This window comes from Callorhinus ursinus, unplaced genomic scaffold (genome assembly GCF_003265705.2).
Source record: "Callorhinus ursinus isolate GAN/ISIS: 27379988/994484 unplaced genomic scaffold, GSC_fseal_2.0 scaffold34, whole genome shotgun sequence".
Taxonomy (NCBI): Eukaryota; Metazoa; Chordata; class Mammalia; order Carnivora; family Otariidae; genus Callorhinus; species Callorhinus ursinus.
Window position 1 is genome coordinate 9,128,644 of NW_027397096.1, and position 23,083 is coordinate 9,151,726.

General features: G+C 58.8%; 2 protein-coding genes across 4 annotated transcripts; one reads left to right on the forward strand and one right to left on the reverse strand.

The window, feature by feature from the left end:
- Positions 1-1,794: 1,794 nt before the first annotated feature.
- RASL10B (RAS like family 10 member B) lies at positions 1,795-12,757 on the forward strand. Of its 3 annotated transcripts, none has more exons than XM_073879453.1 (5): positions 1,795-2,259; positions 3,014-3,119; positions 5,095-5,452; positions 9,663-9,787; positions 10,316-12,757. In XM_073879453.1, exons 3-5 carry the CDS (start codon positions 5,237-5,239, stop codon positions 10,584-10,586), a joined length of 612 nt encoding a protein of 203 aa, XP_073735554.1. In that variant the 5' UTR covers positions 1,795-2,259; positions 3,014-3,119; positions 5,095-5,236; the 3' UTR covers positions 10,587-12,757. The 3 variants fall into 3 exon arrangements, with proteins under 3 accessions (XP_073735554.1, XP_025707237.1, XP_073735555.1); XM_025851452.2 differs by having other exon boundaries at positions 3,014-3,073; XM_073879454.1 differs by lacking the exon at positions 1,795-2,259 and having other exon boundaries at positions 2,887-3,073.
- Positions 12,758-13,259: 502 nt separating this feature from the next.
- Positions 13,260-21,820, reverse strand: GAS2L2 (growth arrest specific 2 like 2). The gene is made up of 6 exons (XM_025851051.2): positions 21,060-21,820; positions 19,268-19,509; positions 18,287-18,394; positions 16,933-17,029; positions 16,052-16,304; positions 13,260-15,498 (listed from the first exon to the last, which is right to left on the reverse strand). The coding sequence occupies exons 1-6, from the start codon at positions 21,442-21,444 to the stop codon at positions 13,950-13,952; spliced, it is 2,634 nt and encodes an 877-aa protein (XP_025706836.1). The 5' UTR covers positions 21,445-21,820; the 3' UTR covers positions 13,260-13,949.
- Positions 21,821-23,083: the final 1,263 nt, after the last annotated feature.

Consider the following 23,083-nt stretch of genomic DNA (forward strand, 5'->3'; position numbering starts at 1 on the left):
TGAGTGTGAGCATTGCACAATTTATATTTCTAGTCCACCTTGGGCTGAAATAGAACCAGAAGGGAGGGTGATGGCCAGGGGGGTAGACATAAAGTCTGAGATCCTTGGGCAGAGTAAGCATTAACGATTTTGAGATACAACGGAGGATGGACAGTGCCCTGGACAATTAGTCAAGTTAGGAAAAGCTCTCGGTGACCCTGTTGTGACCACACAAGGGTCCATAAAATCTTGCAGGAGGAATATTCCCGGGAGGAAGCCATATCCTTCTCAGCCCTGTATTTGTTTCTAGCTGTTTCCCTGGTCCTTGTCATACCCCACCCCAATGCCCTAGGAGCCCACCTAGAATAAATGGAAATGCTTTCTCAAGGTGGTGTCCAACCTCCCATGTGAATGGCTATTTGTCTTTTAAAAAGGCACCAAAAAATAAAGGCCATACATTGAGACTTCCTACAGGTCAGGCACTGCGGTTAAGAGCTCTGTACCCCCATAGCTCCTTTATGCCCTGAGGACGACTGATCACATCTCCACTTTTCAAATAAGTTAGGAGAGTTCAAGTTCCGCGCCTTCATTCACAGTCACGTAGTAAGCAGGAGGGCCAGGATTTAAATCCAGAGCTGTCCGATTCAGAGGCCCAGGCTCATAACCACTACGCTTTCTGTCTGGATGGGAGAGGGAGGAGGAGCAATTGGGAACATGCCCAAAATGCAGAGCCCAAAGGGAGGAGGAAACTGGCTCTGTGAGGAATCTGGAGCCCACGAGTAATAGAAAGTCTAGAAAGCCGTGTTGGGGAATGCTGAGTCCCAGGGGTAGAGCACGGGAGAGCGCTCTGAGCTTCCCCGGCCTCCCCCCTGCCCACAGGCAACTAAAATACAACTCTGGCCAGGTCGCTGCCTTGCTTCAGGACCCTTCCCGGCCTTCCGGCCCGGCACAGGGCCAGGTCCGAACTCCTTACCTAGCAATCACCACCTTTGAGACCTCTCAACCCCTCTCTCGGCCTCCCAGCCCCCTGGGCTCTCTGCTTCCTGGACTCCCTTTGCAAAGCTCTGCACCTGCTCCCACCTTCTCTCACCTGTAGCTCTCCTCTCCCACAACCTTCAAAGTTGACTCCTCTGAGCCTCCGGACTCCCCTAACTAGTTGGTCCCCTCCTTCTGCACTCCTCCAGAACCTTGGCTTTTCACGCAGCACATAATTAGTGCTGCTGGGTCTGTATTCCAAATTTGGCCTTTCAGTAGGACGAGTTACTCGGCCCCTCTCAGCCTCGGCTATCTCATCTGTAAAATCAACCTCCTAGAATTGCGAGGATTGAATTTGAGGACGCGGGCAAAGCCGGGAGCGCGGTGTGCGGCACAGGGTACACACCCGCTAAATGCTAGCTATCCATGGTGAACGCCGCCGTCGCCGCTGGTTTGAGAATGAATATATTGCTAATTATGCCTGCATCCCTGGCAAATGCTGCTATCTCCCGGTCTGGAGAAGAGAGAGGAGCAGTCGGTTTAGGGGAGTGGAGGTCATTCACTGGCAGGAGATAAGCTGTGCTCTGCGGCCAGCCTGGCCCGCCCTTCTTGCACTCTGCTGCCGCGAAGGGCGAGAGGGACCACCGTGCGCTCTGTCCTTCGGCGGGGGGGGGGGGGGGGGGGCCCCCTGCCCCCCAGGGGGGGGGGGGGGCCAGGGGGGGCCCCCCCCCCGGCAGCGCACTGGTCTGGAAGGGTCGGAGGGAGATCTAGGGAGGGAAGCTGGGGTGGACGTGGTGGGCGGCGGGGTGGAGGGGTAAGGAATGGAACGAAGCAGAAGCCTTTAGGGCCTCTCTCGTGCCTTCCTCCCTCCCCTCCGTGGGGAGGGGGGGAGCTAAAAATTTGGCAGGCTGAGTCGGGAGGGGCTGCAAATCGAGGCTCGGGGTTCAAGAAGAATTCTTCCAGGGCCGCGCGGGCTAATCTGTCAGGCTCAGGGACCCAGCGGAACGCCAGCCCGACCCCCCCCCCCCCCCACCGCCCGGCCTCGCGCTCCCCTCCGCCTCCCTCCTGCCGGCGCGAGCGGGCGGCGCGCTCCGGAGGGAGAGCTGGGCTGGAGGTTTCCTGCCCCCTTGGCGCCCGCACCTGTCCTCCGCGCCCGCCGCTGAACCCGCGCCGACTGGGCAGCCGGGGGCGCCCCCCACCCCTCTCCCCCCGGGCCGGGGAGCCGAGGGGCAGCGCCGGAGCCCGGGGGGAGCGCGGCGCCGCCGGCCGGCCGGCCAGGGCCGGGGGCAGCTAGGACGGCCCCGGGTAAGCGGAGGGAGGAGGGGAGGCGGGCGGGGCAGGGCCGGGGTGGGGGGCGGCGGTGAGGGGGAGCGGGGCGGCGGGGCCTGGGGGCCAGGGCGAGGAGGGCGGAGGGGGCCGGCGGGATGGCGGGGAAGCGGCGCGGGGCGGCCACGTGAGAGCGGGAGCTTGCGCGGGGTGGGGGGTGCCTGCAAGGCGCTGGAGGCGGAGAGCGGGCAGGGCTCCGGCATCCCCCCCAGACTCCCACCAATCAGGTCATGGGGAGCCCAGCAGCCTCCGACGCCCCCACCCGCCCACTCCCACACGAACGTGTGGGGACAAACAGCGGGCAGACATGTGACTCGGCCCATGGGACCGCAAAGCCAGGCCCGTCCGTCTGGGGCAGGACTCGTGTGTCCAGGTCGAGCGGAGGGGACAAGAAGCAGGCTTTGGCCCCAGTGTGTGTCCCCGGTCTCTTGCCGGGGCGCTGTCTGCAGACTCACTGCAGAGCGCAGGCCTTGGGGAGGGAGCGCTCAGGGGGCTGGGCCCTGATTCTCGGGACAGCCCCCTTCAGTCCCCACCCAGCTAGGGACGGTGGGTTAATAGGCAGTTAGACCCAGGACCCCTGCCTGAGAAGAGGGAGAGGGCACCCATCACCCCTGCCTGAGTCAGGGACAGGGCCACACTTGGGCCTGGTGAGTTCCAGGAGGCTGGCCCCAGCCTATTGGCCTCTCTTGCGTTCCCCTCCCTGGCTCCAGCACTATCCCCGTTTATTTCCCAGCTCTTCTCCAGAAAGGGTTGATTTCTGCAAAGGGAGTGTGGCGTCCGGGAGAATCTGCAGGTAGGACACATCCTAGATACCTCTAAGTGGCCACATCCAGAGAGAGGTAGGGAACTCTTCTTGCATTCCTTGCCCTCTCTTCCTCCCCCAGGGTGCCCCCCTCCCCACCTGCTTGTGCTGGTTATGTAATTAACCCAGCTGAGGCTCTCTGCCAAGCTGACAGTGCCCAGGGAGGCCTGAGGGGCCCAGGGCCTGGAGGGATTTATGGGGAGGAGGGACCAGTCCTTACCCCAGGGGGAAGCCCAGGGAAGTAGGTAACACCTGTTGGGGAAAGGACACCACATGGGGCAGAAAGGAGATCAGGGTCCTAGTCTTAGTTGATAGCTCAGCTGGCTGTGTGGTCTACACTTCCCTGAGTCTCTGGTTTGGGGTTTCGGTATTACTTTCAATAAAACGGGGAGAAGAGTCTCTCTCTCTCTCTGTGTGTCTCACATACACACACACACCACACTACATGTACGTGAGCAACAGTGGTTAGTGACCCTTCCTGGGATTGCTAGGAGTCCCGTTGAGATTTGAGAAAACCTCAGAGAGGTGAAGGATCCCTGTACCTAACAGTGGCCCCTGTTAATTGCACAGCTGTTGTGGGTACTGGGCTTTACTTTTCATGACCTCGCTTTCATGGCATCACAACACCCAACAAAGTTTCTTGCCCAAGGACACACTTTAGGTGGCAGAGCCAGGAGTCAGACCGTGGTGGGTCTCACCCCAAATCCTGCGCTATGTTTTACTATGCTGTATGTACACATACCCAGTGGACTGGATTTTCTGAGCCAGGCCAGAGTGAGGGCCATTCAGCTGTGAACTGGGCATATATGGAAAGAACACGCATCCACAGAGAAGACACGCACACATGCTGAAAAGCATGGCCCTGTGGGAATCCAGCACACCCATCTGCCCTGGGCCCATGTAGCAGGCACTGGTGTCACCCTCCTGCGAACAGTCCCTGGACAGGCGGTCTCAGGCTTATACCAGCCTCCCTGGTCACCATCCCCATCAGAAGGAGAAGGCAGCTGGTTAGCAGGTTGACTTGGATTATCTCAGAAATAGGGGCTATTAGCCCCACTTTATATACGTGCAGAGCGTAGCTCAGATGGGGCAGGTGATGTGCCCTCGGACCACAGCTAGGAAACGTCATAGCTGGGGTTTTATACCTAAGCTCTAAAGTCACCAAAACTGAGCAAACAAGGAGTGAACGAACCCAGAGCAAGGTGCAAGGCTGTAGCAGCCCTTTCCTGGGCACCTGCTGTGTGCCAGGCCCTCTGAGCTCGCGGGGGATGCCAGGGAATGAGACGTAGCCCTTGGTCTGTAGGCATGCACCAGCTAGAATCGCTGAACTTGGAGGTGGGAGGTACTGCAACGTTGTGGCGGGGAGTAGCTGCCGTTGCTTGCCGTGTGCCCTTGGGCCCACTTCTCACCCCCTCTTGAGTCTTCCCTAAAGTGGGAATGCCTGCTATCCCTGAGGGACACCATCCTGACGATGGGTCACCATGTGCGTGTGCTAACATGCAGTGCTCTATGAGTGGCAGGCTCTGGTCCAGGGTTCTCAATGGGGGTCATTTGGAAGTAGGGGATGTTTTTGGTCATCATGGTGACTGGAGCCGGCTGCTGGCTGGTACCTCCTAGCAGCAGGGCTGTAAGACGGGCTGCCCAATAAAGAACTCTCTCCTCGAAATGCTGGGAGTGCCTCCATTGAGACACACTGGACTCGGCTCCCCCCGCCCGCCCACGCCCCGGGCTCTGTGGGGAAGCTTGGGGAGCTTGGGGAGCTTGGGGAGGTCAGACCTGGCCAAGAGGCCGTAATACAGGAAAGAGTGATTCCCACCGGTGGGTGTGTGGTGCTGGGGGGCGGACGGAGAAGGGAGGATGGAGAGGCTCGAGATGCAGCTAGGTGTTCTGGGAAAGGGAAGGCATGCCAAAGGGCAGTAGCAGCTGCAGCCGAGTCCCCGAGGCGGGCAAGTACAGGACAGATCCAGGGAAACGCGGGCCCCCCAAGCCCACCTCTTGTCCCCACGGTCCAGGTGGAGGCCGCAGAGGGCCCAGGGCAAGCAGGGGCAGCAATGGTGGGTCCTGACGGTGGCTGAGCCCCCAGCCCCTGGAATATGCAGCCCGGGGGAGCCCCAGGCAGCGGCGAGGACGCGGTGGCGGAGCGGGGCGGGAGGCATGGTCTCCACCTACCGGGTGGCCGTGCTGGGGGCGCGAGGCGTGGGCAAGAGTGCCATCGTGCGCCAGTTCCTGTACAACGAGTTCAGCGAGGCCTGCGTGCCCACCACTGCCCGCCGCCTCTACCTGCCTGCCGTCGTCATGAACGGCCACGTGCACGACCTCCAGATCCTCGACTTCCCACCCATCAGCACCTTCCCAGTCAACACGCTGCAGGTACAGGGCCCACTGGAGCGGCCAGCCGGGGAGGCAGGGGGCGGGGGCTGGGAGGGGGAGCGGAGAGGCTGGACTCCCACCTCGTCTGGGCTCTGGCCCCGTCCCCCATCCTCCGGCTCCGAGGGCTCCGTGCCGCACCACGGGCCACCCTGCTCAGAGCAGTCATCTGTGCGCCGCTTTATTCCACGCCTAGGTCACGAGCATGTAATGTATGGTGGGCTGGGCACCAGGGTAGAATGGGGTGCAAAACGGATGTGCGCTGCGCTCTCCAGGAGCCACGCACCTAACTCAGAGTCCGGGGAAGACAAGCAGGCTGTGCTTACATAGTACAGTAAGTGTGGGCGTGGTGGCCTTGTGTCCGCTAAGTGGGACTGGGCGGGGAAGGGGCAGTGGAAAGAAGGGCAGCAACACTAGATGATACCTGCCAGGATTCCGGGCTCCCGGACCCACGGCATCTGTAGAAGGGGGACCTGGGATAGGTGGGCTCTCCAGCACGGGAGGCCCCAGCCAGTCTCTTATCCAATGGCCTTTCTTTAAGCGATGCTCTGCCCCTTGACCTCCAGACTGGTGCACGGGGCAGCCTTCCAGCAGGGGCTGGGTTCTGGTGCCCCCAGTGCCCTGGCCGATAGGGCTCCTTTCCCCAGCCTGCAGGGACCACCAAGTCCTCCTTCCCTTTCTTTCTCTGCCTCTGGCTTGGCAGGGGAGAGGGTGCAAGTGGGGCCTCAAATCTAAGACACATTTGCTCACCTAAGGAAGCCCCTGACCAGAGTGCATTCAGAGGTTTCTCTAGAAGGACAGGCAGGGGCCACGGCTTGGCTGGTTGTGACCGCAAAGCCAGCCATCTCTGGGGCAGGGGCTCAGGCTCAGTACCATCTCGGCAACTCTGGGGAGGAGAACCGTGGCCCAAGTCCAGGGACACTTGGCAGTCCCGTCCCACGTGTGGGCAATCCACACCAAAGGCAAAAGCCCGACCCACACCTCTGCCCCTTGGGAACCACGAAGTCGGGGCCAAGTGTCAGGGGTCAGGGCCTTGTGCTTCTCCTCTGCAGGGGACTTCAAGAGCGCCCAAGTGGATCCGCAGACCTCATTCCAGTCTTGCTCACTGAGCCTTGCTTACTTCACATTTTGTTGTAGATTAAATTTTAATTTAATTTCAGTTTTGGAATACGTAAGACAGAGTTTAAAAGTCCAAGCTTTGTAAAAAAAAAAAAAAAAAAAAAAGACCCAGAGAAATCACAACTGTAAAAAGATACACCCAGAGAAATCCCAGGCCCACCGTGCCCTCTTCACCCTGATTCTCACCCCCCTCTTGATGGGGCTGAGAATTGAATTAAATTAAATTAAAGAAACTTCTAATTTCTTTAGACAAATGAGAAAATGTGTTCTTATTCCACTCCCTTTCTTACAGGAAAAAAAAAAAAATTATTCTCCACCTGGGCTTTTTGCCTTACGTTAAAACCTGGAGATCTTCCCTGAGTGTTAGTATCTGAATGTGGGTAGCACGGTGGCACTGACACACCCCCGCCCCCCGGAGAGATGGAGCCATGGAGCCATGGAGTCCCCTCTTGTTAGACAAGTGGGTTGCTTCCAGTCTCCCACACCGATAGCCTTGTCCATTGTCTCTCTGCACACAGGGAGGCGTATCTGTGGAATCGAGCCCCAGAAATGGCATGGCTAGGTCAAAGGATGAATGCAGCTGGATTTGAAAGGGGAGGTTTCCCTCCCCTTCTAGGAAGTTGCATATTTTGTGTTGTTTGGAGAGCACTGTATGTGATGAGTGCATGTTTCCCTAAAGCCTTGCCATCAGAGCGTATTGTTCAACTATGGGGGTTCTGACAGTCCTGTAGATGAGATGTGATATTCTCAGTGGAGCTTTGATTTGTATCTCTGATGATGACTGAAGCTGAGCATCTTTTCATAGGCTTAAGGGCTTTGGCGTTTCTTTTTCTCAGAACTATTAATGCCTTTGTCCGTCTTTTCTGTTGGGTTGTTGCCCTTTTTCTTCCTGATTAATCCTGAGTTTTAGACTCTCCTGGATATCCTGGAGCACGGGAAAGGGACTTTGAGCAGAGAAATACTGAGAAGGGACCCTGCATGGCCAAAGATCAAATATAAAAGCTAAGACTCTCATGGGCCACTGTCCGAAAAGAGAAATAACATGCTTGCCCAAGGCCAGCTGAGAGGCAGCCCAGGAGAGTGGTCTGAGCCTCAGCTCTTCCTCCTACAGCCCCTCTCCTGTCAGAGGAGGAAGCTGGGGTTAGAGAAATGAGCAACAAATGCAGGGTCAGCACCCAGGTGGCCGAGCCTCCCTCAGCTCCCGGGTCCTTAGAACTGGACTCAGTATCCACTGCTCCTTCTCTGTCTTGACACAGCCCCAAGATGGTCGCTTATAGTCTGGAACCCTGCACAGAGCCAGCTGGAAGGAAGGCTGAGCTTACCTGCTCCCTCCCTTCAATCAGGGGTGAAGGCACAGCCCAGACAATCAGGAACTTTCCTCCTCCCCGTGTTAGGAGCCCCCAGAGAGCAGGAACGAAGGCAGCCTGGAGGCCCCCTGGAGGAGACAGCCTGTTGGGGAGGTGGGGTGGTCACCCAGCAGCTGTCCCGTCTCCCCAGCAGAGAGCTGGAAGAAGGTGGGAGCCTCTGTGCCTGTTTCCCCATCACTCCCACTTCCTGCTGATCTCCACTCCTTGTCGGGGTGGGGGAGGAACCCTGTGCACCTGGGGCGGGGGGCGGGGGGGGGGGGCAGGCTCCCAGAGGGCACTTCCTCCAGCAGAGTGCTGTCTTCCCTGCTTCCCTGGCCCGAGAAGCCGGTCCCTGGTTCCCAACGGCTTTAGATTTGTCCCCTGCGTCTTCCCCCTGCGGCAAAGTTACAACTGAGCACAAAGAAAAGATGCCACATCATCTCCCAGGGGAAATCCACTGCAGCCGCTTCTCAACCAAGCCTTTCAGTCGGGAGCTTTTCTGGAGCCAGACTGAACTCTCCACCACACTGGAGTCTTTCCTCTTGTGCTCCTGCTCTGAGGTGGAGAGCCCAGGCACAGCCCTCCAAGCCTGGCACCTGCCCCAAGGCAGCTCAGAAGCCCGTGGGCACGTGCCAGCACACCCTCCTGCTTGCCCGGGGCCCCCAAGGGAGAAGACCCTGGTTCCCTGTGTCCTTGGAGGCCTTCCCCTCCCCCAGCTTCAGAGACCCCCTTCTTTCCACACACCAGCTGCCCTTCACTGCTCTTGCATGTGCCATCTGCTGGAAAGTTAATCAGCTAATTCATCTCTTAGGGAACCTTCTCTCTAGTACACTCAGCCTTGCTGGGGGGCCTCTTCCTCTGCAGCGGCTGCCCCTCCCCGAGAATTCGCCATAAGCATTCAGGAAGCTCTGTCTCGGCGCTGCCCTTGGGCCCTGGTCTAAGTCAGCCCCCACTGTGCAGCCAGTCTCAGTCTCTTTCTCCTCGGGCCTTTCTCCTTCTCAACCCTGAGGGCAGCGTGGAACAAACAAAAGGGGCAATTTCAGGGAGCAATCTAAGGGCAGGGCTATAGGCCGGAGTTGCGCGGATCCCAGCATGGAACAGATGGGGTTCAAGGCCACAGAGAGCTCACCAGCCTAGGTAGTACAATTAAGGAGCCTGCGAAGAGCCAACACAAAAAATGAGGAAGGCCTGGCTCTGGCCCTCGCAGGAGCTCACAACAGAACAAGGGAACTGGGATAAGGTAGAATCAGTGTTCTTAGCACACAGGAAATGAAGGGAGTAGTCCCCTGCTTGCAGGAAGGCTCCCTGGAGGAGGAGGAAGCATTTAAACTGGAAGATGGAGGATTTCAACAGATCCAACAGCTAGTTCAGAGGGTTTGGCTCTTAGAGGCAGGCACTTAATACCTGTACTTGAACAAAGGACCAAGCGGATGGATGAATGCATAAATGGGTTGGGCGATAAAATGAGACAAGGCAGATCTCAGCTCCAGATGTGTACAGGACAGTGAGTGGCACAGCTCTGGAGGTCAGGCAGTGTGACCTGCCCTATCCTGGCTTGCAGGTGGGGAAGCCGCTGCACCGAGCTCCTCCATTCTGCTCTGGGCCAGGCCTCCTGGGGATGGGTGGCTGTGGGGGACTTGGGGTGCAGTGGCAGGTGGGAATGCCGTCAGTCTATGGCTGGAGGTGGCTGGGGGCGAGGGTTGCCCTCAGGGTTGCTCTGACCTTGGCACTGGCTGGGGGTGTTGCAGGAGTGGGCAGACGCCTGTTGCAGAGGACTCCGGAGCGTCCACGCCTACATCCTGGTCTATGACATCTGCTGCTTTGACAGCTTTGAGTACGTCAAGACCATCCGCCAGCAGATCCTAGAAACGAGGTGAGGGGCCAGGATACAGTCCATTACCACCTCAGTGGGTGCCCCAGTGCTAACCACTGCCCTGGAAAGGGTGCAAGGGCAGGGAGGGTGGGACATTGGTGAAGTACCCTCTGGTTCCAGCACACACATTCAAACATACACATTTTACTGTCCCCATTTCTAATAACACACTTTGGGATTCTTACCATGGGGTGGCTGGCTAGTCTAATACAGTGGTTAAGAGCAGGGGCTCTGGGAACAAAACTGCCAGGGCCACTTACCTGCATCACTTTAAGCCAGTTAACAGATAAGCCTCAGGTTCCTCATCTGTAAGATGGGGATAACAATTGTACCCGCCTTTTAAATCAGTTCTGATTAGAGCATATAAGGCACCCTGAGGGCTGAGCGCTGCGCCTGGAACAGAGGTATCGTGGTAGCAGTACTGACCAGGCACCGCCCGCCCTTTTTGAAGTCCAGGGGTTGTGAGACCTGCCTGCGGAGTTCTGAGATCCCCACACCCACCCCACCCCACCCCACCCCACCCCACAGGGTGATCGGCACCTCGGAGACGCCCATCATCATCGTGGGCAACAAGCGGGACCTGCAGCGCGGGCGCGTGATCCCGCGCTGGAACGTGTCACACCTGGTGCGCAAGACCTGGAAGTGCGGCTACGTGGAGTGCTCGGCCAAGTACAACTGGCACATCCTGCTGCTCTTCAGCGAGCTGCTCAAGAGCGTCGGCTGCGCCCGCTGCAAGCACGTGCACGCCGCCCTGCGCTTCCAGGGCGCGCTGCGCCGCAACCGCTGCGCCATCATGTGATGCCGCGCCTGCCCCGGCGGGGGCCACCCCGGGGACTGCGGGGCTCGGGCGTTGGGGGGGCGCCGGGGGAAGGACTCTGACGCGCCCGGCCTGGCACAACCGCGCAGCCGCGCGCCTCGCGGGGAGTGGCGGGGGACGAAAGGGAGCCTCCTGCAACGGCCGGGCCCAGCCCCTCTCCGCATCGGTCTTCCTGGGCCCGCTGCCTTTAGTGCTGTAGCTAGCGCCGTGCCCCGAGCGGGGCCCCAAGGGGCGCCTTGGCCTTTTGGGATCGCGAGGGTGGAGCGCGGGGCGTGGGGGTGGGGAGGTGCTGCCTTGGCCGGGGCCCCCACCCGTCTACTCCAGAGAGTGTGTCTGTCATTGCCCTGCGTCTTCTTTCCCCGTGTCTGTCTGTCCAAGCGTCTGTTGGTCCTTAGCTGTCTTATCCACCCTCCCGTCCACCCTCCTGCCCCCAGCTCCGTTCACAGGGCTCTCATTTCATTCATCCCCTCGTCGCAGATCCTGGCAGCTTCTCTGTGAGGCCAGCCTTTGGACCGTCAGCACCACCGGCACAGGGCAGAGAGTTGCGGGTGGCCCAAGGACCGTAATCGGGGTCCAAGGGTTGAGATCCCAGGTCAGTCAGGAGGAGAAGGCTGAGCTCTCCCCCTTCCAGGGAGATCTCCCCGCCCAGCAGCCCCCAGAGACACAACAACCTACCTTCCAGCCTTAACTCGATGGTCCATCCCTGCCGGGTGCCCCTCATCCCCTTCCTGACCCCAAAGCCAGATCACCCCCTGGGTTAAAACTTTTTTTTTCTCGACGGGAGTGTGGAGAGGGAATCCCCCAAAGGATAAATTTATTTCCACGATGCCAGGTTCCAGCCCTCTATTCCCTCCTGTGTTGGGTGGTTTGCAAGATTGGGGGATGTTGGGTTTGAGGGGCTGGTGGTGGGCAAGATGGTGTCCCGGGGTTGGGGGAGAGCGGTTAGGTTGTGCTAGTAAAGACTCTTATCTCCCCATCCCACTCCAATCTGAGTGCCCCCGACCCTGCCTGCCTTGAATCTCAGATTTCTCTGATAAATCTGGGGAGGGGCGGAGCCACTAAAAGAATTATGGGGACCCCTGTGCTTGGGGGAGATATGCCCACACCCCTACCCCTATATAGAGGCCCTCAGGATCTGATGCCCCCTTGTCCCAACACCAGTTTGGACCTATGCCCTGACTCACTCCACCCCATTTTCTCCGGCTGCCTGGCCGGTTTCTACCTCTCGTCACCGGAGCTGATCACTGTCAGTTTTGTACCGATTTAGAAATAACAAAATCCATGAAGATACTAGGAGCGGCCTGAGGGATTACTGGGGTACTTGGAGGGTGGGAGCAATGGTGCGTGTCCCCTGCCCCTGGCTGAGTTCTCCTTGAGGCTGAGTCCTGATGTGGTGGGAGGATAGGAATGTCCCTTGTTAGAAGAGGGGCAGATAGATCAACCCAGCCTCCGTGTAGCCCAGCTGCAGTGTGTAGACCAGAAGATCAGGTAGCCCAGAGTGGTGATGGAGCAGAGTCTGGGGGGGAGGGGTCATGGGTAGGGAATTTATCCAGATCCATTGTGAGAGGGAATCTGATCCTCCCTTCCACTTCCCCAGCTGATTCTCCCTCCACCGGTGGGGTGTAGCACAGCCCTGCAGTGACTGCCCTGACCTTGGCGGTCCGGTATGCCTGGGTACTAGTCCCTGCTGTGCTGCATGACTTTGGGCAAGTGACCCGCCCTCTCTGAGCCTCCCTCAGAAACAGAGGAGGTGGCTCCCCTTCCCCACACCTTGAAGTGTCTGGGAGGGTAAGGAAGAGGGCCTGCCTCTTTTATCCCCTGCATTCCTGCCCCCTGGTTCACCAGGGGGATGGGGTGAGGGATGGCAGCATCTCACCTGCCCCCATCACTGTCACCCCCAGCTGAGGCACCTGAGGTGGGCATGGGGAACCCAGGCCTCTGGCTCTCCCTTATGGGAGCCATTAGAATGTATCGCCTGGCCGGCCCCCCTCACCCCCTCCACTGCACTCCAGGTATTTGATTTTGATTCCCTCCACCGCCCCCCCCCCAGGGTTTCCCACCACAGGGTCTGGAAGTGTGTGTGATGCCCATTGCGCTGATCTGATCGGAAGTCAGATTAAAAATCAGGGAGTGTTTTCCCTTGTTTCTGTACAAGGTGTTGGCTCAGTTCCTGCCCTGGGAGGGAAAGGGCTCCCCTACAGGGCCTGCCTGCTGAGCTCTGCTGTGGAAGGACCGTCAGGGCGATGAGGTTGCTCTGAGTCCCAGAGCCTGGGTCAACCAGGAGAACTAAGAAGAGTTTGGGACTCACCTCTCCACCTAGCCTCTGAGCCCTCCCACACTGATCAAAACCACTGGAGGGGGAAGTGGAAAGGTCTCCCCCCGCCACTCTCGGGAACACTTTCTTTTTTTTTTTTTTCTTTTTTTTTTAAGATTTTATTTATTTATTTGAGAGAGAGAGAATGAGAGAGAGCGCGAGAGGGAAGAGGGTCAGAGGGAGAAGCAGACTCCCCGCTGAGCAGGGAGCCCGATGCGGGACTCGATCCCGGGACTCCAGGATCATGACCTGAGCCGAAGGCAGTCGCTTAACCAACTGAGCCACCCAGGCGCCCCTCTCGGGAACACTTTCATAACTGGACTCAATCCCAGCTTCCCACTTGTGGCTGACCCGCTGTAGCCCATTCGCGGCTGTAGATATGATAGGAACACTCTCCACCATCCCTCTTGACTCCCAGTGATCTCAGTTCCCAAAACCCGGAGCAAAGCTTTGAAGTCCTGAAGGCCTGTGTGTGTCCCTGTCCTTGGTGCTGACACACCAGTGGCTTCCAGGAGAGAGCGGCTGTCTGGCAAGGTTGGCGGGGCCTCAAGAGAGGAAACCTCTCACCCCCGCTCCCTGTCCCTTATCCCCTTCCACTCCAGTGGGTAACGCTTGAAGCTATTCCTTCCTGCACCTGGGAAAACCCTTGAAACTGTGCCTTCCTGCACCACCACAATCCTCGAGTGAGGGACTCAAGAAGTTTGGGGCTCTGAAACAGACCCACAAGGGTTTAATAACTTAAAGGTGTTGTGAAAATGGTGGCCATAGCCAGAGGCCAGGAGTTTGGGGGGCTGTTCTGGGGGGAGGCAAGAAGACATAGGGTGGCCCCGGTGCCCCGGGAGTGGGAGTGAGTTGTTGCCCCTTTGCCCAACAAGCAGATTGAACCTATATTTGTCTTCTGACCCCACCCACACCCTCTCCCCTGCCAAGGCCCCTCTGTTCCTGCAGCTGGGAGTCCAGTGGATACATGGCATCCTTTTCACCTCCCTTCTCCCCCAGACTCACAAGCTCAAGGCTGGGAAGGCTCCTCCTCAGACCCAGGACTCGTCCTCGGGTGGGAGTGGGGCTTGATCAAGCTGCTGGAGACCTATGCCCTCCAAAGGATGGGGGCTGCTCTTCAGTGGGGCAGCTGGTTCTTCCCTCTTCGTTCCTTCCTCCTCCTTCCCTGCTGAGGCTCCATCCACTGGGGTTGCCCCCACTCCCTTGCTGCCCAGTGCTCTCACTGGCCTGCCCCTTGGGGGTGCCCTGGCTGAACCCAGGTGGAGGTAGGTCAGTGGCCTGGGGATTCGTGAAGGCTGCCTCCCAGGCCTGTGGTCTCTCCGGGGCCGGATTCTGGGCCTCAGCTTCAGCTTGTAGATGGATGGGACTCTCTGGGGCTTTCGGAGTGTTCTCTTGGCCTTGCCTGGACATGCCTGGGTTTTGTCAGAATTGGGGTCTGAGGGTGAAGGTGTGGGGGCTTCCAGGCTGGCAGACACAGTGGGGGCTGAGCAGTCCTGCCTTCCTTGAGCTGGTCCCTTCTTCATCCCTGTACCCTTGGCACTCAGGCTTGCCTTTACCTTTGGCCCACTCTCTCTGGCTTCCGGTTTCCCTTTTGGGCTTCCTGGGCCAGTGGTAACAGATAGCTTAGGGGAACCTGTAGAGGCTGCCTTCCAGGCTCCCAGGTCCACTTTAAGGAGGGGTGGGGGGCCCTGAGCCAGTTCCTGGATGACTTTGTCATAAGGACCCCCAGGCTCAGGCCAGCGCCCACCTAGGCTAGGGACATAGACTCCACTTCGAGCGATAACTCCAGACCCTGTGCCCTGGGGGCAGGCACCCCCCACCTCTAGCAGCTTCATGTTGGCCAAAAGCTCCTCCTCGAGACTATGGTAGATAGCTTGATCCTTGGTTGCACCCAGAGGCAGGGGAGGATATTGCTCCTCCCACTCCTGTGGGCCCAGGCCCCAGGCCTCCCCAGCTTTTGCTGTCACCTGGGTATCCGACTTCTGGTCCCCTTGTCTCGCATCCGCAGAGAAGTCCCCATGTCTGCACCCAGCCAGGTCCCCAAGGACAGCCCTTGGGAGGGGGCCACTCCCCAATTCTGTCATGGGACCTCCACCTGCAATACCTGGAAAGCTGCTTCCTGGAGTGGGGGGGCAGGCAGGGGGCAGCTGGACAGAGATCTTGGCGGGCGCTTTAACAGGGGACAGAGAGCGGACAGCTGCTGGCTCCCTGAGCTGGGAGGAAGCACCCTCAGCCTCACCCCTGGGTTGTGGCCTGAGGCCCATGGGCTTGGCTGGGCTGGAGGAACGAGGCAGTGGAGATAGTCCTCTTGCTGGTGTCCCTTTGGTGGTGGCTTCAGGGGCTCGGAATCTCTGGGAGGTGGGGGCCCTGGTGGGAGCTCCCTGGCTGTCTGTCTCCTCATGAATCCAAGATGTGGGAGTCCTTCCTCTGGGATGTTCAGAGGAGTATCTCTCCTCCCTCTTCCCTGAGGAGGTGCACCGTGGGTCTCGGCCCCTATGGGGGGATGAGGAGTGGGGGCTGAGTGGGCTGTCCCCCACTGGCAGCTGCCTCCAAGACGGGGTGGGTGACTTCTCCTGGTGCCTGGAAGGGAGAATCATGAGGCTGGCAGGATCATCTCGTCCAGTCCCCTGGCTCCGGGAAGGGATGACCTTTCCCCAGCCAGAACACCAAGGGGGCCAGACTTCATGTTGAATGAAACAGATGTTCTCTGTCCCTCTGGGCCCGCCCGAGTCTTCCTTATGACAGATACTGTTCAAGTTTAATCTCCCTCATTCCCCTGTGTAGCAGCTAGAAGCCTGGTTTGGACCCCGGGTTACTTCAGGTCCCGCAACTACAGCTCACCAATCTTGGGGGAGGGGGCGTTTGAGTATCTGTCCTACTGTGAAATGGCAGAAGGTCCCTGGGAGATCTCTATGGGCCTTTATGGGCCTCAGCTTCTTCATCTGTGAAACGGGAGGGCATACGAAAAAGCTAGATGATCCCAGTGGTACTGACTGAGTGCCTTTTTGGTTCTGAACACCTGGGGTAGGGGCACCGTTCAGAGACCTGCTTCCCTTATTTGGGGGGTGTGTGGCCTCTGAGAATGTGGGCTCCAAAGAAGAAAGAGACCCTGCTCTGCCCCTCTCCCTTGTACCTCAGGAATGATGCTGTCTCTCTGGGGACTCCCGCCTCTGCTCCCCATTTACTGTGGGCTCTAGGGGAGGAGGAGGTGGGGGGCCTCAGCTTCCGGCCTGAAGAGGTATATGTCTTCCAGTCCACGGGGGGCAGCGGGCTCTGGGAACGGCTGATAGTCATCGTTGGTTGGGGCTGCGAGGGCCCGTCCTGCACCCTCACCTCATGCTGCACCGGTGGGGCAGGGGGCTTCTGGAAACTGCCCGCCTTGTGTGCTACCAACACAGCCCCCCCAAGAGAGAGGAGAGGAGGAAAGGGTTAAATTCCTGCTGATGGGGCCCACTGTTCTCCCCTAGCTGTCCCATGCCCCAAACCCACATTATAGACAGTAGGACCTACAGTGGCGGTGCCAGGACTTCGTTATAGGGATTCAGGGGACAAAATCTGGTCAGAGGGCCCAGCTCAGGGACTTGTTTAAAGCTGCATTTGTATTGCAAGTTCACATTTTTTACTTAGATTGCATGCTTATTTGGGGTGGCTTGTGGTACTAATAGAGATTATGGGGGGACTAAAGACCCCTCCAAGTCATACTTGGTGCCACCACTGTGGACATCAGAGCCAGACCTCAGCCCTGCCAAGAGGCACCCTGACCAAATGCGATTCTACGTGTTTGGCGTCATCTTGTGGCTATGATTGGTATTGCACTGTGGTTGCCTCGCTTTCTTCCTACACTGAGGGTATCATAACAGTACCTTTTTTTTTTTTTTTTTTTTTAACACCAGTACCTTCTATACTATCTTCCTTTCTCCATATTTCTTGCCCCTGGAGATCAGACCTACCTCCTACCTCTGCTTCTGGCCTCCCGACCCAGAGCCACAGGGAAGAGACTCTCAGGGGACTCACAGAGGGACGTGCACTGGCAGGGGTCATGTTTGTCCAGATAATGGCTGAGGGTGTCCCAGCCGCCCCCCACGCGCACCATCACGTGGTTCCGGAGGATCTGTAGGGGACAAGGATGAGGTTGGGGGCGGGATGGAGGGCATCCCCTCTTCCTGGAGCAGCCTGCACTTTTCCAGCATGCACTCCCATCCATGTACACACGAGCACGCAGGTATTCCTTGCACAGGTGTATGGGGGGGTGTATTTTGCAGCCTCTCCTCCACAACTAGCATCGGATAACACATGTTGTCAAGGGTAGCGGCCAGGCTGACAAACAGAGAGTTGCCCCCAACTAGACAAGGGATCTCACAAGCACTGTGCAGCCTGGCCCCGGAGCACTCTCTTCTCTCCCTGCACTGGAAAGGGATTTCCACCTGCACACGCCTGTAGCAGAAACGTGGCCCAGGGGCACCTGGATGGCTCAGTCAGTTAAGCGTCTGACTCTGAATTTTGGCTCAAGTCATGATCTCAGGGTTGTAAGACTGAGCCCCACGTGGGGCTCTGCGGAGCTTGCTTGGGATATTCTCTCTCCCTCTGCCCCTCCCGCCCGCCCTTGCTCTCTCTCTGTCTCTCAAAAACAAAACAAAACAAAAACAAAAAAAGTGGCCCCACTTTCCTCTGTAGCGGGTATGTCAAGGAATCTTGGGAGTGCCATCCACTCCATTCTGGGACTCTGGGGCAGGTCACAGTCTCTCCAGGCTTCCCATTTCCTCAGCTGAAATTCCTAGTCCCTACCTACGAGCTGGCTCTGTCCCCAGGTATGGCCTGCGATCACGGAGAGGGTTTGGCCACGCCTCTAGGTACAATCTGTTTCCGGTGAGGCGTGGCCGGGTATGAGGGGGCGGGCAGTGAGAGGTACATCTGAGACCCCTACTGCCGCTCACTCTGCAGGATGTACCAAGCCAGGCATGGGAAGCGTGGCCTATGGGGCCCGTGTGGCTGGGCCGTGCACCGAACACAAACTTGGAGTTCTCAGTCCCCTTGCTCTGACCAAGCATGTGCATGAAGTGGAGGCAAAGGACATTCAGGAGTACCCTTCATACTCTATTTCTGCCTGGACACCCCTCTGCACTAGGCTAAGGTGGAGCAGATGGGGGCAGGGTCCTGGCTGTCCTAATAGGAGGAGGGGATAGGATTGCCAACTTTGCCGACTATCTTCTGGGAATTCCGCAAGGGAGAGAAAGAAAGCCCCAAGTCCTGATAGACTGGGGTGAATGGTGACTTCCTGTCCTTGCCCTCAGTCCTGGGCAAGGTCCCACGAAAGGCAGCGCTATTCTGCTGATCCGGGGGACACCCCTACTCCGGTCCCCAGACTTACCCGGATGAAGATGAGGGTGTTGGAATCCCCCACGCGGTACTTCCCCTCAGACACTTTAACCATGGAGAACTGAACTGGGCACGTGCAGCGGCTCACGAGGCTCTGAACCTGTGCGCAGTGACAGGGGCTCAGCCCTCCCTCTGCACAAGTGCCCAAGCTCCTTATCCCCCACCCTGGGTCAAGCCCAATGAGGGGGAGCCTGCCTGTCCCCCGGAGCCAGCCTCCAGGCTTCTGCTGAGGTCAGGGCTGGAGGCTGAGAAGCAAGTACAGAAGACTTCTAATGACCCAGTGACATCGAGACCTCGAGTGGTCACTTATAGTCCCGTGGCCTTGTGGGTCAGCTGACGGAGGCAGTGGAGTGTAATGATGAAGGTGGACCCTGGAATCTGACGGGCTTCGGCTGGAGTCCTGCCTCCACCACACCATAGGCCTTGGGCAGGTTAAGAAAGCTCCCTGAGCTCTATTCCTGGGTGGGAGGAACGGGTTAATCCCAGTACTTTCCTATGAAGCGCCCCCTCCGTGCCAGACACGGTTCCGAGCACTTCATATGCGCTGGCTCATTTAATATTCAGCAGCCGTGGAAGGTAGGTACTATTACACCTCCACGCTACAGATTAGGGAACTGAGGCACAGAGAGGTTAAGTAATGTGCCCCAAGTCACACAGCCGCGGAGCAGTGGAACTAAGCCTTGAACCGAGGTGTCCGAGACGGTGCCAGAGGCTGTGTTCTCAAAAGCCGTGCGGCGGGGGCTCAGTGAGAGAGGTCTAGAGCGCGGGATTGTAATACAAACGTAGTAAGCGGCTTAGCTGGGCCGATACGTGATGAGGCTTGAGGCTCCGAGGGGAACACGACTTAATCAAAGCCGCACCGAGAATTCAGTCGGGGGCGGGGGTGTTGGGGCTCGAGAAGGAGGAGGCTCCGAGCGGCGCGCGCGGGCGTGAGAGGGGGCGGGGCCTGGAGGGCGTGTCCGGAGCCCCTCACCAGCTGGTCCAGGTGGCGGAAGTGGCAGGGCCGCCGCGCTGGGGGCTCGGGTGGCGGCGGGTCCGGCGGGGGCAGGGCCAGCTCCTGCCGCAGCTCCTCGTCGATCTCCTCCTCCAGCCGCACCAGGGTGGGCGCCGCCACGCCGAAGCGCCAGGCTCGGCGGCCCAGCTCCAGCAAGCACAGCACCACGTTCTTCACGTTCTTGCGTAGCACCAGGTCCTCCGTCTCGAACATCACCACCTCTGGCAAGCGGAGGTGGGGGAGGACGGCAGGCAGCCTGAGCCCCCTGCGGACCTCCGCCCAGCAGAGTAGCTGGGAGAGCCCTGGGGCCGTCCCTGGCCCGGGGTCGGGGCAGGGGGGCGGGGGTTGGGGGAGGGAGGGGGCTGGCTCGGATCGCTGGATCTTGGAGTCTGGCCGGCCCCTAGGAGCGGTCTGAGCAGAATTGCTCAGGCTCTCAGGGCAGTGTAGGTGGCCAGTCTAACAAGACAGGTTGGGGTGGGAAGAGGTGACACAGCCAAGCAGAGAAGCCCAGAGCCCGGCTGTGGGTTCCCTCCACCTTGCCCTTCTCCCTCCTCCGTTTGGCAATATGGGTCTAGGAGTAAGAAGCAGTTTGTTCTGCTTCCCACCCACACAGCTCCCCTCCAAATACCCAGCAGACATCTGGAACTCAACCCTCAGCCCACGTATAACCAGGCAAGGTTGAGTACAGGCTCTGGAGCCTGACTGCCCGAGTTGGAGTCCCGATTCTCCCACCCAGCAGCCGTGTGTCCTTGGGCTAGTCCCTGAGCCTCAGTCTCCTCCTCCGTAGAGTGGGATGTAGACTATTTCACGGGGGTTGCTGTGTCTGCGGACAAGATCTGGCTACATGGGAGGTGCTCGATGAGACACTAGCTTTTCTCAGCCTTCCAATCCTGCTCCGCACTGCCTTGCCAGCCTCCAGCAGCAGGGCCTGACTCCTCCCTCGGCCTCAGCCCCCACGCCCTTTGACCTGGAGGATGGCGCAACATCCAGCTTCATCCCGCTAGGTCTAGGAGATAAGGGACCCTGGTGGAGGCAGGGGGCAAGGCCATCTCCTCCTCCAGCCGCACCAGGGTGGGCACCGGGCTCAACGGCCTAGGAGATGAGGGGATCCTGGAGATGAGGGATCCTCACAAGCTTCAGCACAGCTGGCCCCTCCCTAATGTCCACCTGCCTGCCTCCCTGTCCTCCCCCCCGCCCCCAGCCCTATGCCCTCACCCCACCCTGGCTTCTCCCAGTCGCTCAAACACAGCACTTTCTCTGTGCCTTTGCTCCTGCTGTTCCCTGCTTTGAATTCCCTTTCCCCCAAACTTCTACTTGTTCTCCAAGACTCAGTTCAAATCCTCCTCCTCTGAGAGGCCTTTCTTGGCCCCCACTATCCACCCATTTCCTCTCCTGGCTCCTCAACACATACGCTTCTATTTGAGGCTTTGAGCACTTTGGGCTGTAATTTGTGTATCTATTCATCTGTCTCTCTTCCCAGACCATGGACTCTTTGGACACTGGGTCTCAGTTCTCTCGGTCCTTTGTGCCCAGCACGAAGGAGACAGGGACTAAATGTATGTTTGTTGAATGAATGAATCATTCAGTCAACACATTTATTTATTGAAGATTTACTACGTGATGGGGGAAACTGAGGCACAAAAAGGGATGAGCTGGCCCAAAGCGAATGAGGAAAGAGTACCCTGGCTCCTGACTTCCAGTGCAGCCCGAGCTGCAGGAGGTGGATTCTGGCAGGATTAAGGGCCTGGGGAGGCGGGTGCCGGGTGCTTACCTCGGATGCCCATCTCCTTTCGACACCACTGGATGAAGTTGGAGACGTTGTCCCGGGCCTGGAAGGTACCGGGCTGCGCGGCTTCGTTGCAGAAAACCCCAGCCCGAGGCAGGGGAATCCTTTGGGCTCGGGCAGGTGCCTCAGCCAGGAAGGCCAGGGCGGCCTCAGTGATGGCGTTGGCATGCTGGCACAGCACCAAGCCTGTCTCCAGGACCTGCAGAAAGTTGGCCGCGTTGATGTCCAGCCCGTAGAGATCCCGAAGCCACTCGGCCAGGTCCTCCATCATGGCTTCCAGGTACTGCTCGCTGGACTTAAAGGGCCGGATGCCACGCACCGGTGGCCCCAGGCTCCCAGGCCTCCTCCCAAGTCCCCCAGGCCGGGGCATGGTTGGACCCTCAGCAGGGAGGAGGTCCTCCTGCTGCCCGCTGGGCCTTGGCTCGTTCTCCCTGACTCAGGGGTACCCCTTCTACCCTCCGCGAGCCCAGGACTTCCGGCTCTGCTACTTGCCTCTGGCTTCAGCCCGGCCCCCGCCCCCCCACATTCCTCAGTGCCTGCCGGAACTTTCCCTACTTTCTGGCTCTGCAGTGACCTCACTCTTGGGCTGCCCAGTTGGCCCAGAGGTCGCCAGCTCCCAGGACAGATGGAGGTGAGGACACTGCTCTCCGCTCCCCCCCCCCGCCCCCGCCCCCAGGACTAGACTGGTCCCGCTGGCTGCCTCCCACCCCCCAGCGGCCGGCGGTGGGCAGCGGAGCCCAGCATCAGCCTCTCCGCTCTGCCTTCCCCTCCTCTCCTTGGAGACGGCTGCTACAAACACTCCTCGTTAACCCTTCGAGGCAGCCGGCCAAGGACGGCCCTGCACAGCCCGCCCCGGGACGGAGCAGGGAGGGAAGGCTGGGGCTGGCTTCTCTCCCTGGGTGGAAGGCTGGGCCTTCGGGGGAGTGAGGGAGAAAGGCAGGGCCAGGGGTTGCCGAGCTCCTTGGCGTTTAGCGAGCACTGTAAGGTGAGGGTGAAAGAGACACAGTGCTAGAGTCTGATGACTTCAGCCCTGGCCCCTCCCCTGTATCCCTCTGCGACCTTCATATGCCACCTCGCCTCTCTGCACCTCCGTTTCCTCAACTGTAAAATGGGAATCATGTCCCCCTCTGGGGGTGCTGTGAGGAGTAAGGGAATGATGTAGGTGGGAAGTTTCAGGACACACGCACACTCAGGACTGGGGGGGGTCCCAGCTCTCGCTGATTCTCCCAGCAGCCCTGTTTATGCCCCACTATCCCCGCTTTCTCTGAGAACCTGCGCCATCCCCCACTCTAACCACAGGATTCCTCTAGAGCGGGCTGTGGGCTGTCAAAATCGCAGGACCTCAGCCTGGCCACAGCACTGTAAGTACCTCCTGTGGGCCAGGCACCATTACAGGCCCGAAGAGAGAGCAATAGATGAGGTGCCAGACGTCACAGAGGCTACAGACATGTTAGTGGGGGATGGGTGAGAGATGCCAAACACATAAATCCACAGTGAGTCACATGGTGATAAATACCAGGGAGAAAAGTAAAGCACTAAGAGAGATGGGGCAGTGTGTGGCATTCTACGTGAGGTGGTCAAGGGAAGGCCTCCCTGACGTGGTGATATCTGAACAGAGGCGTGAGGGAAATGAGGAAGCAAGCCCTGCAGGTATCCGGGGGAAGGGTTTGCGGGCAGAGGGAAAAGCCAGTGCAAAACCTCCAGGCAGGAGGCCTCACTTCCTCCTGCCACGGACCTCTCCAGAGGGTTCGCTGGGTGCCCTGGCTAAGTGGCAGCTGGTCTTTCCCAGGGGGAGAGAGCAAGACAGAAGCCACAGTGTCTTCATCACCCAGCCTGGAATGCCACACTGTCATTTCTGCAATATCCTGTCGGCCACCCGGGTCGGCCTTATTTCACGCGGGAGGGCACTGCCTGGGAACACGAATACCAGGAGACAGGGGTCAGGGGGAGCCTTCCTAGAGGTTGATGATCCCAGTAGAGAAGAGCTAGTTGTTTTTTCTTGCGTGCTA